General features: G+C 47.1%; 1 protein-coding gene across 3 annotated transcripts in view; it reads left to right on the forward strand.

The window, feature by feature from the left end:
• LOC149284560 (inositol-3-phosphate synthase 1-A-like) overlaps positions 1-18,271 on the forward strand; it is a 55,593-nt gene that overhangs the window by 22,067 nt on the left and 15,255 nt on the right. Inside the window, exons 1-2 of one of the 3 annotated variants that reach the window (XM_089496542.1) lie at positions 8,251-8,270; positions 13,519-13,674. In XM_089496542.1, the coding sequence (XP_089352668.1) occupies positions 13,561-13,674 (114 nt within the window). In that variant the 5' untranslated portion in view covers positions 8,251-8,270; positions 13,519-13,560. Of the gene's footprint in view, positions 1-8,250; positions 8,271-11,134; positions 11,204-13,518; positions 13,675-18,271 lie in introns of those variants that run through there. The other 2 variants (XM_089496541.1, XM_089496540.1) reach the window with 2 other exon arrangements.

Here is an 18,271-nt window from a genome sequence, read left to right on the forward strand (position 1 = left end):
GTCGGGATGGGACCGGGCACGCCCCCCAGGGACGGGAAAGTCCCGTCCACCACCGTGAAATGGCAACCCTACTCCTGAGGGACTTTTCAGACTGGCAACATTCTACAGTACTTTACAGCATTTCTTGACTATAGAGTTTATCAGACAAGGGAAATTGGAAGTATAATAATCCAATGGCAATCTGAATACAATCATGTGGTTTCACGTTATTGCGTGATAGACTGCCACACGCAAATTTGGGCAATGGCATGCTATTTTCAGGCAATGAGAAGCCAGTTCAAATGCAATGCACATTCACGTAATTGCGCTAAACTAGAGACTAAGTGAATGCATTCTGGCCTCACTTTCTTTTCATTCGAATTTAAGAGAAATTCCTCCCATTTGATAAACTCCTATCTTTTTGATGTCAGTTCCTGTTTAAATGGCTAATCATTATAATAATATAATAAATAATAAAAATATTATTTGTATTTTCCTGCCCCTCCCCACGGATCGAGGCGGGATTACAGTCAATATCAAAATTCCACAAAACATCACAACTACAATTATTTAAAATCAACATTTAAGATAAAATGATCTAAAAACATGCAATTAACAATCACAATATAACTTCCTGAGGTAGATTTCAATTGAGAGTGATTTCATTTATAGAGGGTCAGAAGGGTATGCTTGTTTGAAGAGATGAGTTTTCAGCACCTTTTTAAAGGCGTCGAGAGCTGGAATAATAAGTCGAATCTCTTCCGGGAGATTACTGCAATGTGAAGGGGCCATAGCTGTGAATGCTTTTTGGTGAGTAGTTGTTAGTGTCATTTTGGGGTGTTCAGGCAAAAGCTTTCCTGTTGTCCTGAGAGTGCTGGCGGACTGTATAGGGAGAGGACTTCCCTCAAGTAACTTGGTAAATTATGACTCACAGTAACCCTTTTATGCCTGGTTACTATTAATACCAACATTGTACATTTTTCTTATGACTCTATATCCTAACAACTTATACATATACATGCATATGCATACAGAAATAAATATGTATATATACATGTACATATATATGTATATACATATATACATGTATATACATATGTATGTACGCATATATATACATATGCACACCCATGCCCATGGCACGTGCATGGGGGAAGTAGTGTATGTCTGTATATATGTATATAAGTGTGTGTGTGTATATATATATATATATTGTTGTATTTATGTATATATGTGTGTGTGTATATATACACACGCACATATATGCGCCTTGAGGAGCTTAAGCACACACATTCTATTTACAACTACATGTGCTTGGAGCATATAGTGGCATACCTGATGACACTTTTCCTGGTGGCATATCTGTGCATATAGATGGATGTACCTGTGTGTATATATGCGCATAGATGCGTCCATCTATATGTGCAGATATACATGTATAAAGTGCACTAATGATGCGCATAGATCAAGTGCCTGCGCCCACTGCTATATATATATCTATGCCCACATCTATATTTCATGTGGAGCCTGCATTCACGCGAAACAGGACACAACAAACAAGGGAAGCGGCTCTCTTCTTCACCCCGGAAAGCATTACAGTTCACAATGCATTCAGAGCCCCACTGGGCATGCACAAGGATCTCAATTCGAATTGGAGAATCCGCATGGCATGTGCTGTTGTGATCATTTATTTTGTGCTCACTCTGCTTTGCCTTGGGAATGATCACAATTTTGGTCTTCGCATGTGATAATTAATCACATAACTTGGCTCATTTTCGAATGGGCCCTGTTTGGCATTTCCTTTGGGATGGGGGCACATATCCCACATATGATAACAGCCTGTGTACAAATCAAGGCTTTTGTGGTCCAAAAAACCACCCCTAAAAATGCTTATCCAATCTCTTTAAATATCTCCAAAAGAGGAGGCTCCCCCACCCTCAGAGGCAGCAGCATCTTCCGCTGTTGTAAAGCTCTTGCAATCCAGACGTTCGTCCTAACGTTAGGTGGAATCTCTTTTCTTGCAATTTGAATCCAGTAGTTCATGTTCTGGTCTCTGGAGCAGCAAAAAACTGGCTCCATCTTTCTCTCGCCTTTGCTCCCCACTTTGCTCCTCAGTAAAGGTTGTAGCCAAGCTTGGCTTATCCAGGCTGGGTAGCGATGGAAATGTACCGCTGGCTTCCCTGCTTTGTCCCTGGATGTGGCTGCTGACATTTTAATGCGCCAGTGCGTGCACACAAATAAAAGTCCCACTTGTGTGTACTGAATGTTTAAAGCAAAGGTTGAAATATTAGGGGGCTCCCAGAAAAGAGGCAGCTCCTTGGCTTTGGGAGAGAAGGGGATGGTGGAAATGAAAGGGCCAAAGCATAGGCCTCTTTCTCCCCTGTCTCTTCCCTGCATGACATTCTTTGGAGAAACTTCCGCTTCTGAGCAAAGCCGGACTCGTGAGCAAAACCCTTTCTTCCTAGTGGAAATTTACCCGCGCCGATTCCCAGTGAATGGCAATCCAAGAATTTAATGCCAAGCCCCGAGGAGGCTGGAGCAGACCCAAAGAGGCCTTTTTAAATCACCACTCAATTCACAGAATCACAGTTGGAGGGAACCACCTAAGGATCACCCCTGCTTTCAAGCCAGATGTCACACACTTTGATATTTGTGCATTTAATTTTGCCTGCCAAATGTTTCATAACAGAATCATAGAGCTGGAAGAGACCATAAAGGCCATTCATTCCAACCCCCTGGGAGAAAAGCGAGATCTAAAATCCCCATCAGGTACTGCTGATACCTACTGAGCTCTTTTGGTGCACATTGGGCACTTGATGACCATCGGACACTTCTGATGCCCACCAGGTACTTCTGGTTGGTATCAGGCACTTCTGACATCCATCAGGTACTTCTGATACCCACTGAGCACTTCTGGTGACCACTGGGTACTTCTCATGCCCATCGGGCATTTCTGATTGGACTGGCATCAGGCTCTTCTCAAATACTTCTGAATGGCAAAAGGCACTTCTCAAGACCATCAGGCACTACTGACACCCATCAGGTACTGCTGATGCCCATTGAGCACTTCTGGTAACCACTGGGTACTTATCATGCCCATTGGGCATTTCTGATTGGATTGGCATCAGGCACTTCTCAAGTACTTCTGAATGGTATCAGGCACTTCTCAAAACCGTCAGGTACTGCTGATGCCCATCAGGCCCTTCTGACACCCATCAGGTAGTGCTGATGCACATCAGACAGTTCTCATGAACATCGGCACTTCTGTTGTGCCCCAGCACTTCCCACTCAATGTCCAGATGTGCACCAGGGAGTGCCCCAATGAGCATCAGTGCCCATTGTGCATTGGACCATGGTGCATTCTACATGGTAACGCTACAACAGCCCCTTGTTGAACATGGATGTTACAAAGCCGCTCCATTCTCTTTCCTACATTCATATGTCCTCAGTCGGAGACACATGTCCCATGCTGCATTCCAGACATTGTGGCTAATTCATTGCCAGACTGGCTCTCCCCATGTTGCAAATGGGGGTTTACAAGGAGAGACTCCAGTGTCCTTAAACATCATGGACTGGGAGACAAAAGGACCATTGTTTTCTGTGGCTGCATTCTGGAAAAATTTATTGCTGATGTTTTGCCTGCATCTGTGGCTGGCATCTTGAAAAGGACCATGCAAGCACATCTGGCTGTTGGAAACAGAATGCTGGATTATGGCAGGCTTGAGTGTGAAGTGGAAGGCTTGGCACATGTCCTCAAGGTCTGAAAACAAAGAGGGAGAAGATATGGAAGCTGATGGGTCTCTGGTCCAATTGAACCCAGCACCTTTGCATCCTTTCTCCTTCTCCCGATACAACGGATGCATGGCAAAGTAGGTTTGCGGGGAGTTACAACCCTACCACCACCATTATTATTATTATTATTATTATTATTAAGCTTTATTTATATAGAGCTGCAAATTTACACAGCGCTGTACATACAATCTTTTTAATTAGACGGCTCCCTGCCCTCAGGCTTACAATCTAAAAAGACATGACTCAAAAGGAGGAGGGAAAGGTGGCAGGATTTCGTGTTCCAGAGGGTATGTGGATGGCAGCAGGGTCTCCCATACTAGACAGGCTTTGAGCAGCCTAAATAAATGTGCCAAATTGATGCTGAGCACAGACTAAATATACCAAATAGAGACTGGTCACAGAGTAAATGTGCCAAATACATATTGGGCACGGACTAAATGTGCCAAATAGATACCAGCAATGGACAAAATGCACCCGATAGATGCTGGGCACAGATTAAGTGTGCCAAATAGATACCAGCAATGGACAAAATGCACCAGATAGATGCAGGGCACAGATGAAGTGTGCCAAATAGATACTGGGGACAGTGTGCCAAAGAGATACCAGGGATGGACAAGTGTGCCAAATAGATACCGGGCACAGACTAAATGTACCAAATAGATGCTGGGCACAGACTAGACATCATCATCATTATCATCATCTTTATTTATATCCTGCCATTTCCCCAAAACTGGAACTCAGAGTGACTTACAAGATTAAGAACAGAACTATTTTTTTTTAAAAAAGGATTAAATTAAACAGAATTAAAACAGATAGCATAAAAGAATAAAATATAGTTTAAAACAGGGGTAGGCAACCTGCGGCCCGCAGGCCAGATCTGGCCCAGTGAGGCCTTGGGACCGGCCCCAGCCCGGTCCTGCCGCCGATTGCCACCAGGGCCTTTGGCATATCAGGAGGAGGCGGGCAAGCGGCGAGCAAGGGGGGCAGGGGGGGGCAATTGTCTATAGAAGCCTCAGAAACATGCATTTATATTAACATTTTTTTAAAAAAAATCAGCAAATTTTTGTGTGTGTCCTCTATTTTTTAAAAAGTGTCCTCCATTTGTAAATTTTGTCCTCCATTTGTCCCGGTTTATATATATATATATATATATATATATATATTATTTAATTATTTATTTTTTGGCTTCGGCCCCCCGGTTGTCTGAGGGACAGCAACCCGGCCCCTGGGTCAAAAAGGTTGCCTACCCCTGGTTTAAAAGATAAAAGTGATTTAAAAAGGTTCACACAGTATACACACACACACACACACCTCCTTTCCAGGCAAGCATTCTCTGAAGATGCCAGCCACAGGTACTGGTGAAACGTCAGGAATAAACTCTTCTAGAACCCGAAAACCCCACCAAAAATGATGATTAAAAATACTTAAAAGAATATGACACCTAGCTCATTTTTTTAAAAAACCCTTCCGCTTTAAAAGCCTGTCTAAACAGGTAGGTCTTCACCTGCCGGCGGAAGGCCATCAAGGAAGGGGCCATTCTGATCTATTCCCTGGGCAGGGAGTCCCAGAGTCCAGGGGCAGCCACCAAAAAGGCCCTCTCTCGCGTCCCCACCAATCGTGTTTGTGATGGTGGTGGGACAGAGAGAAGATCCTCTCCTGAGGATCTCAGAGCCCAGGGCGGCTGATAGGGAGATATGGTATGTGAAATAGCCTGGGCCTGAGCCATACAGAGCTTTGTAGGTCATCACCAGCACTTTGTTTTGTTCCCGGAAACAAAACTGGCAGCCAGCAGAGCTGTTTCAACAGGGGCGTTGTGTGATCTCTCTAACCTCTCTAATGTGCCAAATGGATACTCGGTGTGGACTAAATGTGGCAAATAGGTACTGGCTACAGAATAAATGTGCCAAATAGATACCAGGCACACATGAAATGTGCCAAATATATACTGGGTGCAGATAAAATGTGCTAGATAAATGTCAGGTGCAGACAAAATGTGCTAAACAGGTACTGGGTACAAACTAACTGTGCCAAATAAATACCGGGTACAAACAAAATGTGCCAAATACCAGACACAGATGAAGTGTGCCAAATAGATACTGGGGACAGTGGGCCAAAGAGATACCAGGGATGGACAAGTGTGCCAAATAGATACCGGGCACAGACTAAATATACCAAATAGATGCTGGGCACAGACTAAATGTGCCAAATAGATACTGGGCAACATCCGCCATAATGGAGGAAGGTGACACTGGGAGAGGATCTCTCCAAGACAATGGCAGTGGCACATAGCCGTTGTGCAGAAGGAGACACAGTAAACCTCTTTGGAATGTCTTCTATCACAGAAACCCTAGGATGGGACAATCCAAACTGAAATTAGTGCCAGAAGATGAACCTTCAATCAAACCCACTTGCTTCTAGATGGAGGATGGATGCAGAGCATAGTGGAGGGTGAGTCCTGGCCCTGCAATGTCTGCAAGGGAAGGAGGAAACCAACTAAATGCATACGCCAGTGAAGTGTAGTGGCTTGGGCATTGGAGTATGACCCTGGAGTGCAGGATTCGAATCCCTGCTCAGCCGTGAAAATCTACTGGGCGAGCTTTTGCAAGTCACACACTCTCAGCCTCAGAGGACGGCCATGGCAAACCCCATTTGAAGAAACTTGCCAAGAAAATAGGGTCACCATAAGTCTCAAAGGATTTGAAGGCAATGCAACACAAATACAGTTTTGGGAAGTTGCAGCAATCAGGAATCCTTGCAAAACTGTAGCAGGTTGCTGCTTTCTTAGCTGAGCTCAGGATTTGCACGCAGCTCTTTCCTCTAACCCTGAGGAGTGCCCACCAAAACTGGAGGATTTGCACCTTCCTCTCCTGCCTGAAGAATGATGACCCATAAAAGAACAGATATTCAGAGCCCTGAGATCTGGCAGACCTTAAGAAGGCAACCAATTTATGGCATCTTTATTTGTGCTTTTTGTCCAGTTTCTGGTCTATTTTTTGTGTGTGTGTATAATGATCTCCAAAAGAATTGGGCATTTGAATTAGGTGATGGTTGCATTCAGGAAAAGATGCTTAGGAAGAAAAGGAAAGTCTTTCTCCTGGCTGACCCACATTTTATTTTATTTTATTTTCCTATTGCCAATAGAGAAGGCAGGATAGCTCCCAAAGCCCGCCCTGCCCTGCCATGCCAGCTCTTTGTGCCAGTGGAAATGTACCCGCTTGGCATGGCCTACCATCACCAAAATAAGCGGACACAAGAAATGTTACTTCTGTAGCTGCTGAGCTTAGGGGAAATTCCATCCCTGAGCTGGGATCATTTTGTCCTTTCCTTCAACAATGTGCCACGGGAGATAAAACAAGAAGCGGTTCCCAGCCATCCCCCATATCATCACACCTCATTCTTTCGCTCTGAAACAAAAGGGAAAATAAATGTGTGGGTCCAGAAGGACAAGTGTGAAAAACACCCTCCAAATCACCAGGCAAGTAGCACCTTTTTGCAAGTTGGAAGGGAACCCCCAAGGGTCATCTATGCTAACCCCCTGCCATGCACAACTAAGGCACCCTTGAGAGATGCCCATCCAACCCCTATTTAAAGATTTCCAGAGACGGAGAGCCCACTGACCTCCAAGGGAGTCCATGTTCCACTCTCAAACAGGTCTTGCTGCCCAGAAATGATAAAGTCACAGAGCTAGAAGGAACCCCAAGGGCCACCCGGTGCAACCCCCATGTAATGGGGCACTGCTAAGAGATGGCCATCCAACCTCTATTTAAAGACAGATGGCATTATAGAAGTCATTTCTTATGTTGTCTATATCAAGGGAATTAACAGTGCCACTCTATTCTGCTCAGGGCAGGCCTCACCTGGAATACTGCATCCAGTTCTGGGCAACACAGTTTAAGAAGGATGTTGAGAAACTGGAGCTAACAAAATGAAATTCAACACGCAGAAATGTAAGGTACTGCATTTAGGGCAGAAAAATGAAATGCATAGATATAGGATGAGGAACACCTGGCTGAATGAAACTACGTGTGAAAGGAATTAGGAATCCAGGTAGACCACAGATTGAACATGAGTCAACAGTGCGATGCGGCAGCTAACAAGGCCAATGTGATTTTAGGCTGCATCAATAGAGGTATAGTGTTTAGATCAAGGGAAGTAATAGTGCCACTGTATTCTGCTTTGGTCAGGCCCCACCTGGAATAATATTGTGTCCAGTTCTGGGCACCACAATTTAAAAAGGACATTGTGAAACTGGAGTGTGTCCAAAGGAGGGCAACTAAAATGGTAGAACATCTGGAAATCATGCCCTATTAGAAGACATTTAGGGAGCTGGGGATGTTTAGCCTGGAGAAGAGAAGGTTAAAAGGTGACATGATAGCTCTTTTAAATATTTGAAGGAGGTGCCATATTGAGATGGAGCAAGCTTGTTTTCTGCCCAAGACAATGGATGCAAGCTCCAGGAAAAGAGATTCCAGCTCAACATTCAGAGGGACTTCCTGACAGTAAGAGCTGTTCAACAGTGTAAGACATTCGCTTGGAGTGTAGTGGAGTCTCTCTCCTTTGGGGTCTTTAAGCAGAGACTGGGTGGCCATTTGTCAGGGATGCTTTGACTGAGAGTTCCTGCATGGCAGAATGGGGTTGGACTTGATCAGGGCCCTTGGGGTCTCTTTCAACTCTATGAATCTATGAATCTACGTTTAGGTGGAATCTCTTTTCTAGTCATTTGAATCCACTGCTCCGTATCCTAGGGTGCATCTACACTTAGAAATATTGCAATGCAACCTCCTTTGGAGGAGATTTTTAAACAGAGGCTGGATGGGGGGGGGGGGGGATTAGAGCTGGAAGAGATCCTAAGGGCCCACTCAATTCAATCCCATTCAACCATGCAGGTACTCACAGCCGGAGCACTTTGATCACTTGGATTGTGTCTTCCTGCGTGGTAGAAGCAGGTCGGACTGGGTGCCCCCTTAGGGTCCTTGGTTTGCGTTTTGGACTCTGGAGACCTAGGTTCAAATCTTAGCTCGGCCACATCAAACCCACTAGGTGAACCTGGGCCAGTCACACTGTCTCAGCTTCAGAGGATGGCAGGGGCAAATCCCCTCTGAAGAAACTTGCCCACGCCTTTTGCCTTTTGTGGTTGTTTGACTTGGGGGCAATTTTAGGATTGCCATAAACCGGAAATGGCCAGGAGGAGTTGGGAAATGCCTGGAAGTCCGATTGCAAGAGCAAATGAAGGGAGGAGCCTTTTGCAATCTCTCTCAGGAAGGCAAGGGACCCCTCCTTAGCCAGAACTGGCAGGAGATCACAAGCGTCCTGGGATGGCCTCCATACATTCAGGATGACATTACACTGTGTGTTTCACAGGATGTTCCTGTCCTCAGGCGTCCTTCCCTGGAGAGCGATGGATGGAGGCCTCTTTCCCAGACGGCTTCCTCCTTGTTGCCATCTCGGTTTTGGAGGGCTTGCAATGGTCTGCGTGTTGTGTGTCGTGTGCCATTACGTCGTTTCCCACTTATGGCGACCCTAAGGCAAACCTATGATGGGGTTTTCTTGGCAAGATTTCTCCAGAGGAGGTTTGCCTTTGCCTTCCCTTGAGGCTGAAAGAGTGGGACTTGTTCAAGGGCACCCAGTGGGCTTGCATGGCCAAGTCAGGATTCGAACCCTGGTCCGAGGGTCTTCCATGCTAATTTCCAAAGTTGCCTTAGGGTTGCCATAAGTCCAAAACAACTTGAAGGCACGTATTGTCAACAACATCATCATCAACAACAACAACTGTGACTGCCATTCCATGGACTGATTGATTATCGGTTAATTTATCGATTGCATGATTGACCAGTCAGATATCTACTTTGTCGATTGATTGCTTTTTTAACTTTGCAATTTGCACTATGTATTTAATACTGTATTACGAGGGTTAATTTTGGGGAAAGTTTAGTGTCCTTAAGATTATTTTATTATGGTCAGTATGTATTTTATTTGGTTGTAATCCCGCTTTGATCCACAGGGAGAGGCGGGAAATATAAATGAATTTTATTATTATTATTATTATTATTATTGATTGCTTTAATAGTCAGACTATCAGGCTGTAATGTTATGAATGGGTTCAATCATCAGATTAGTTTTATGTGGTTTTTTTGGGCTATGTGGCCATGTTCTGGAAGAATTTATTCCTGACATTTTGCCTTCATCTGTGGCTGGCATCTTCAGAGAATGCTGGCATGGAAGAGAGTGGGGTATATATACTGTTAGTCAATTTCCTCTAAACCAAATATATATATATATATACACACACACACACACACACACACACCCCACTCTTTTCCATGCCAGCATTCTCTGAACATGCCGGCGAAACGTCAGGAATAAACTCTTCTAGAACATGGCCACGGAGCCCGAAAAACCCACAAAAAACTCACCCAGTGGGTTTCATGGATGAAACCCTGGTCTCCAGAGTTGTAGTTCTCAACTCAAACCAGTTTGGGGTGTGGATTCCTCAATAACCTGGCTGGGATCACAACAGTGTGAGATTCCTTTCAAAGGAATTTGTGGATTCCTTTGTAGGATCTGTGTTTGTTCTCCTTGTGACACCGAGTAACCTTTGCACCCGGGACAGATAAGCAAGGACTAACCTAAGGCAAACCAAGAAACCGCTAGTATTTCTTGGCAATGTTTGTTCAGAGGGGGTTTGCCATTGCCATCCTCTGAGGCTGAGAGAGCGTGACGTGCCCAAGGCCACCCAATGGGCTTTGTGGCCATGCAGGGATTCGAACCCAGGTCTCCAGAGTCCCAGCCCAACACTCAAACCACCATGCTGGCTCTCAGTGGCGAGGATACAAATATTATACAATCTTTCAAAGCATGTATTTGCTTTTTATTTAAATATTTGTAACCTGTTGGTCAGGATGCAAAGATTTTAACAAAAACAATGAAATACTTGATGAAGGATGGTGTGGTGGTTTGAGCATTGGTCACCTGGGTTCGAATTCTCTGCTCAGCCAGGGAACACCACTTGGGGCTCTCAGCCTCAGAGGAAGGCAAAAGCAAACCTCTTCTGAACAAATCGTGCCAGGAAAACCCAGGATAGGTTGCATCTTGATGTATTTTGTGCAAAAGCCTGACGAAGAAGCCAGTGGAACCTGGAAAGCTTCCAAGAATATATATATAGTGCCTTTTGTTTGGCCCCATGAAGGCATCCCTGTTTGGTGCCCAAGAGGCCAGGGGTCAGTCTAGGCGAGCTCTAGGGCAACCCTTCCCATTGTGGATGCCTTGGAGGGCGCCCCCTGGAGGCCAGTGGGGGGCTGGGGGTGTTCTTGGGGGCGGAGCTATTGGGGTGGGGCTCGTGGAGGCTCCGCCTCCCTCCGCAGCCGCTTAAGCCTGCGCCTTGGCTGGGCTGAGCCTGGGTCCCTCTGCGCTGCGCCTGGGAGCCGTTCATCAGGTGCAGGGAACTAGGGGCTGCATTGGGGGGGGGGGGGTCCTGCATCGGGTGGCAAAGCTGGGCTTTTCTTTCTGGAGGGGAGGGCTTTCCAGGCTTTTTGGGGGGGCGTGGTCCTGGAGGAAGAAGAGAAGGTAATATTGGGGCTGGAGGAGGAAAAAAAGGAGGGCTCCTTTTCTCTCTCTTTCTCTTTTTCATTCTCTCCTTCCTCCACTTCCTTCAAAGAGACCCCCCCCAGCATTCCTCCTTCCAGACAAGAGACCCCCCCATCCATCCTTCCATCTACTTCCCCCCAAGGTCTGCCCACCTTTGATAAATGGACCCCCCGCCTAGTCCCCCATTTCTGCCCCCCTCTAGCAAAAGGGGAAAAAAAGAAATCCCCCCCATCTATCCATCCATCCATCCACCCCCCCCCAGCTCCTGCCCCACCTCCAGTTCTGTTCCCACTTTAGCAAAGGGGGACAAGAGACCCCCCAAACCATCCCATGCCCCCCAGCTCTGCCCCCTTCAGCAAAAGGAGGGAGAATCCACCCACCACCACCCAGCTCGCCCCACAGAAGAGAAGAGAAACCTCATCCATCCCTCTCCCCCCTCAGCTCTGACCCCCCTTCAGAAAAAAGGTGGACAACAGACGCCCCCCATTCATCCCTCCACCCCCCTCTTTGATAAAGGAACCCCCACCCATCTCTCCACCCCCAGTTCTTGCCCCCCAGTAAAGCAAAAGGAGGGGGACAAGAGACCCCCCCATCCAGCCCAACCCCCCCTTTGACAAACGGGGAAAGAGACCCCAATCTATCCATCTGTCCCCCCCAAACTCTGCTCTCTCTTTGACAAAAGGGGGGGGACAAGAGACCCCCATCCATTCCCCCCAGTCCCCCATCTCTGTCCCCCTCCAGAAAGGGGGGAGACAAGAAACCCCTGTCTGTCTGTTTATCTATCTATCCATCCTGCCCCCCAGCTTTGCTCCCCTTCTGCAAAAGGAAGGACAAGAGACTGACCATTTATTCACCCACCCACCCCGCTCTGTTCCCCCCTGGCAAAAAGTGGGCAAGAGACCCCCGCATCCACCCCCTGATTGCTCTGCCCCCTGTTGGCAAAAGGGGGAACAAGAGACCCTCACCAATACATCCATTTATCCACCCCCAGCTCCTCCCGCCCCAGTTAGAGTCTCCTTCCAATATACTCTTGGGAGTTGTAGTTTGTTGAAGCGCCAGTCCTCTTGGTCTTTTTAATGCTCTTTTTTTAAATCCAGAGAGCATTATTCAGTGGCCAGAGCTCATCCAGCAGGTCATTCCACAGTTTTGGGGCGGCTGAAGAGAAATAAGGGGGGATAAGGGGGCTTCAGAGCTTGCAAAACTACAGATCCCAGGATCCCGACAGCACTTAAAGTGGTGTCAAACCACATCACGTATTTCTAAAACATAGAGGTACCTTAGGGCTCACTGGTTCTTAACACTTCAGTCTACTAGGTGTTTGGGACTTTGACTCCCAGAATTCCTGAGTTTAGGCCACACTGGCTGGGACTTCTGGGAGCTGAAGTATAATTCATCTATCTTTGGAGGACATGAGTTCGAGAACCACAGAGAGCTGCCTGGAAAGGAGGAAACACCCTTGGCAGGGATACAACAGGCAGCTTCGTTCTCTTTCTTAGTCCTTCTTTCTCTTACTCCAAGGAGCTTCTGGTGTACTCACACTGTTGAAATAATGCAGTTTGACCCCAATTTAAGTGCTGTACAAATCCTGGGATTTGTAGGGGTTTTAGTGCAAACTCTGGAGCCTTCTCTTCTTTTTCTTCAGCCGCCCTTAAACTGTGGAATGACCTGCCGGAATAACTATTTTAAAAGAGCATGAAAGACCAGGCTTCTCCGGATGATTTTTAAATTGGGAATTTTAAAGATGAATTCTAAATGTGGATTCTTTTAATATGTGTACATCTTGTTGTTGTTTTTTAACTGATGTTTGTTTAAATTGATGCATTTTAACTGATGTTGGTTCATTGTTGTTGCTCCCCGCCTTGAGAGGTGAGTAGGAAATGAATATTATTATTATTATTTCTTGCCAAAGATGCCTCGCCAAACTACAGATCCCAGGAGTCTGTTGGGTGGAGCCGCAGCAGTTAAAGTGGTGTCAAACTGCATTGTTTTGAGAGTGCAGAAGTAACCTGGACTCCATCCAGCTTGTCCTTTGAAGGGACTCTTCCAGGGATGCTTAGTTCTCCTCCTCTGAATCAGAACTGTGACTCACACAAGGAGCAACGGGGAGACCCTAAGACCCATTTAGGGGAGATATAAGTGTGAATAGTCTCTCTTTAAACCCAGGAACTCAGAAGCGGAGCCCCGCCTTGACCTAACGCCAAGGCCATGGCGTCCCCGTTTGTGGTGGAGAGTCCGGACGTCAAATACACCGCAGACTTCATTGAGGCCAAATACAGCTACAGCACGGTCCAAGTCTGCCAGGAGAATGGAGTCACTAAGGTAAGAGCCGGATTGATGTTAAATTCATAAAGAAAGTGGTGGATTGTGTCATCCTACATGGCCAAATGGCGTTGGACTGGATGACCGTTGAGGGTCCCTTCCCATTCTAGGATTCTATGATTCTATGTCTTCTTGCATGACTGAATGGAGTTGCACTAGATGGCTTTCAAGATCCCTTTAGGATGCTATGATTCTATGTCTTCCTGCATGGCTGAATGGAGGTGGACTGGATGGCCTTTGAGGATCCCTTCCAACTCTAGGATGCTATGATTCTGTGTCTTCTTGCATGGCTGAATGGAGTTGGACTGGATGCCCTTTGAGGATCCCTTCCAACTCTAGGATGCTATGACTCTTGTCTTCCTGCATGGCTGAATGGGCTGGACGACCTTTGAGGATCCCTTCCAACCCTAGGATGCTATGACTGTCTTCCTGCATGGCCGAATGGAGGTGGACTGGATGGCCTTCGAGGATCCCTTCCAACTCTAGGATGCTATGACTGTGTCTTCCTGCATAGCCGAATGGAGGTGGACTGGATGGCCTTCGAGGATCCCTTCCAACTCTAGGATGCTATGATTCTGTGTCTTCCTGCCTGGCTGAATGGAGGTGGACTGGATGGCCTTTGAGGATCCCTTCAAACTCTAGGATGCTAAGACTCTGTGTCTTCCTGCATGGCTGAATGGGCTGGACGACCTTTGAGGGTCCCTTCCAACTCTAGGATGCTATGATTCTATGTCTTCCTGCATGGCCGAATGGAGTTGGACTGGATGGCCTTTGAGGATCCCTTCCAACTCTAGGATGCTATGACTCTGTGTCTTCCTGCATGGCCGAATGGAGGTGGACTGGATGGCCTTTGAGGATCCCTTCCAACTCTAGCATGCTATGACTCTGTGTCTTCCTGCATGGCTGAATGGAGGTGGACTGGATGGCCTTCGAGGATCCCTTCAAACTCTAGGATGCTATGATTCTGTGTCTTCCTGCATGGCTGAATGGAGGTGGACTGGATGGCCTTCGAGGATCCCTTCAAACTCTAGGATGCTATGACTCTGTGTCTTCCTGCATGGCTGAATGGAGGTGGACTGGATGGCCTTCGAGGATCCCTTCAAACTCTAGGATGCTATGATTCTGTGTCTTCCTGCATGGCTGAATGGGCTGGATGACCTTTGAGGGTCCCTTCCAACTCTAGGATGCTATAATTCTATGTCTTCCTGCATGGCCGAATGGAGTTGGACTGGATGGCCTTTGAGGATCCCTTCCAACTCTAGGATGCTATGACTATGTGTCTTCCTGCATGGCCGAATGGAGTTGGATTGGAAGGCCTTCGAGGATCCCTTCCAACTCTAGGATGCTATGACTCTGTGTCTTCCTGCATGGCCAAATGGAATTGGACTGGATGGCCTTTGAGGATCCCTTCCAACTCTAGGAAGCTATGACTGTGTCTTCCTGCATGGCTGAATGGAGGTGGACTGGATGGCCTTCGAGGATCCCTTCCAACTCTAGGATGCTATGACTCTGTGTCTTCCTGCATGGCCAAATGGAATTGGACTGGATGGCCTTTGAGGATCCCTTCCAACTCTAGGATGCTAAGACTCTGTGTCTTCCTGCATGGCTGAATGGGCTGGACGACCTTTGAGGGTCCCTTCCAACTCTAGGATGCTATAATTCTATGTCTTCCTGCATGGCCGAATGGAGTTGGACTGGATGGCCTTTGAGGATCCCTTCCAACTCTAGGATGCTATGACTCTGTGTCTTCCTGCATGGCCAAATGGAATTGGACTGGATGGCCTTTGAGGATCCCTTCCAACTCTAGGAAGCTATGACTGTGTCTTCCTGCATGGCTGAATGGAGGTGGACTGGATGGCCTTCGAGGATCCCTTCCAACTCTAGGATGCTATGACTCTGTGTCTTCCTGCATGGCCAAATGGAATTGGACTGGATGGCCTTTGAGGATCCCTTCTAACTCTAGGAAGCTATGACTGTGTCTTCCTGCATGGCTGAATGGAGGTGGACTGGATGGCCTTTGAGGATCCCTTCAAACTCTAGGATGCTAAGACTCTGTGTCTTCCTGCATGGCTGAATGGAGGTGGACTGGATGGCCTTCGAGGATCCCTTCAAACTCTAGGATGCTATGACTCTGTGTCTTCCTGCATGGCTGAATGGAGGTGGACTGGATGGCCTTCGAGGATCCCTTCAAACTCTAGGATGCTATGATTCTGTGTCTTCCTGCATGGCTGAATGGGCTGGACGACCTTTGAGGGTCCCTTCCAACTCTAGGATGCTATAATTCTATGTCTTCCTGCATGGCCGAATGGAGTTGGACTGGATGGCCTTTGAGGATCCCTTCCAACTCTAGGATGCTATGACTATGTGTCTTCCTGCATGGCCGAATGGAGTTGGACTGGAAGGCCTTCGAGGATCCCTTCCAACTCTAGGATGCTATGACTCTGTCTTCCTGCATGGCCAAATGGAATTGGACTGGATGGCCTTTGAGGATCCCTTCCAACTCTAGGAAGCTATGACTGTGTCTTCCTGCATGGCTGAATGGAGGTGGACTGGATGGCCTTTGAGGATCCCTTCCGACTCTAGGATGCTATGACTCTTGTCTTCCTGCATGGCTGAATGGGCTGGACGACCTTTGAGGATCCCTTCCAACCCTAGGATGCTATGACTGTCTTCCTGCATGGCCGAATGGAGGTGGACTGGATGGCCTTTGAGGATCCCTTCCAACTCTAGGATGCTATGACTGTGTCTTCCTGCATAGCCGAATGGAGGTGGACTGGATGGCCTTCGAGGATCCCTTCCAACTCTAGGATGCTATGATTCTGTGTCTTCCTGCCTGGCTGAATGGAGGTAGACTGGATGGCCTTTGAGGATCCCTTCAAACTCTAGGATGCTAAGACTCTGTGTCTTCCTGCATGGCTGAATGGGCTGGACGACCTTTGAGGGTCCCTTCCAACTCTAGGATGCTATGATTCTATGTCTTCCTGCATGGCCAAATGGAGTTGGACTGGATGGCCTTTGAGGATCCCTTCCAACTCTAGGATGCTATGACTCTGTGTCTTCTTGCATGGCTGAATGGAGTTGGACTGGATGGCCTTCGAGGATCCCTTCCAACTCTAGGATGCTATGACTCTGTGTCTTCTTGCATGGCTGAATGGGCTGGATGACATTTGAGGGTCCCTTCCAACCCTAGGATGCTATGACTATGTGTCTTCCTGCATGGCCGAATAGAGGTGGACTGGACGACCTTTGAGGGTCCCTTCCAACTCTAGGATGCTATGACTCTGTGTCTTCCTGCATGGCTGAATGGAGTTGGACTGGATGGCCTTCGAGGATCCCTTCCAACTCTAGGATGCTATGACTCTGTGTCTTCCTGCATGGCTGAATGGAGTTGGACTGGATGGCCTTCGAGGATCCCTTCCAACTCTAGGATGCTATGACTCTGTGTCTTCCTGCATGGCTGAATGGAGTTGGACTGGATGGCCTTTGAGGATCCCTTCTGACTCTATGATTCTGTGAAATATAAGGTGCCATCAGATTCTTTGGAGATGGCGGGTGGATTGTAAAGAGCTAAATGGATCAGCTCTCTTGGGGTCTTCTCCCTTCCCCTTTAGTTGAGGATTCAAGCTTTCAATATGTATACTGAAAATTTCCTGTTTTTTTGGTTTTTATGAAATAGTAACCCCCACCAAAGCCACTGGCTGGATGGGGGGGGGAAGAAGGCGAAAGTTCAGGTCACTTGCATTCCCAAGCCATGTTTGCTTTGGCCTTCCCCAGGAGAGTTGCGGCTCCCAGCTGGAACGGAGCGTTTGACTCTTTTGACATGACCAAGTTTCCTTTGATGTTGGAGGTCTCCTCTATGTTGGATGGATGTTGGGTTTGGACCTTGGGTAGGAACCCAGATGTTGTTGGATTGCAACTCCCATCATCCCCAACCTTTGCCTTTGCAGGCATGTAGGGCTGATGAACGTTGCAGTCCAGCAACACCTGGAGGGCTACAGGTTTCCCCACTGATTTAGACCTAGGGATGTGCCTCTTTGAGTTCCAACTTGGGAAAAAGCAAGATATAAATAAATATACAGTGGTCCCTTTACATTTGCTGGTGTTAGAGGGAAAGGATCCCCATGAATGTGGAAAGAGCGCAAATAAAAAGCACTATTCTTTTTACCTAAGAGGGCTCCTCTTTAGGAAGCTCCAGGTCCTCCAGCGCAACTCTGTGGTAATCATCTGCCAGAGGTTGAGCATAGAGTTATGCTCGAGGACCTACAAATGCCTAGGGAAGTGTTTCCTCTAGGAACGTCTAGGTCAGGGGTAGGCAACCTGCGGCCCGGGGGCCGGATGCGGCCCGGTGAGGCCTTGGGACCGGCCCCAGCCTGGTCCTGCTGCCAATTGCCGCCGGGACCTTTGGGGCGCAATTGTCTATAGAAGCCTCAGAAACATGCATTTATATTAACATTTTTTAAAAAATCAGCAATTTTTTTTGCGTGTCCTCCATTTTTTAAAACAAGTGTCTTCCATTTGAAAATTTTGACCTACATTTGTCCTGGTTTATTTATATATTTAATTTTTTAAAAAATTATTTAATTATTTATTTTTTGGC

Source organism: Sceloporus occidentalis, unplaced genomic scaffold (genome assembly GCF_023333645.1).
Source record: "Sceloporus occidentalis isolate IW3139 unplaced genomic scaffold, rSceOcc1.0.p SCAF_91, whole genome shotgun sequence".
Lineage (NCBI taxonomy): Eukaryota > Metazoa > Chordata > Lepidosauria > Squamata > Phrynosomatidae > Sceloporus > Sceloporus occidentalis.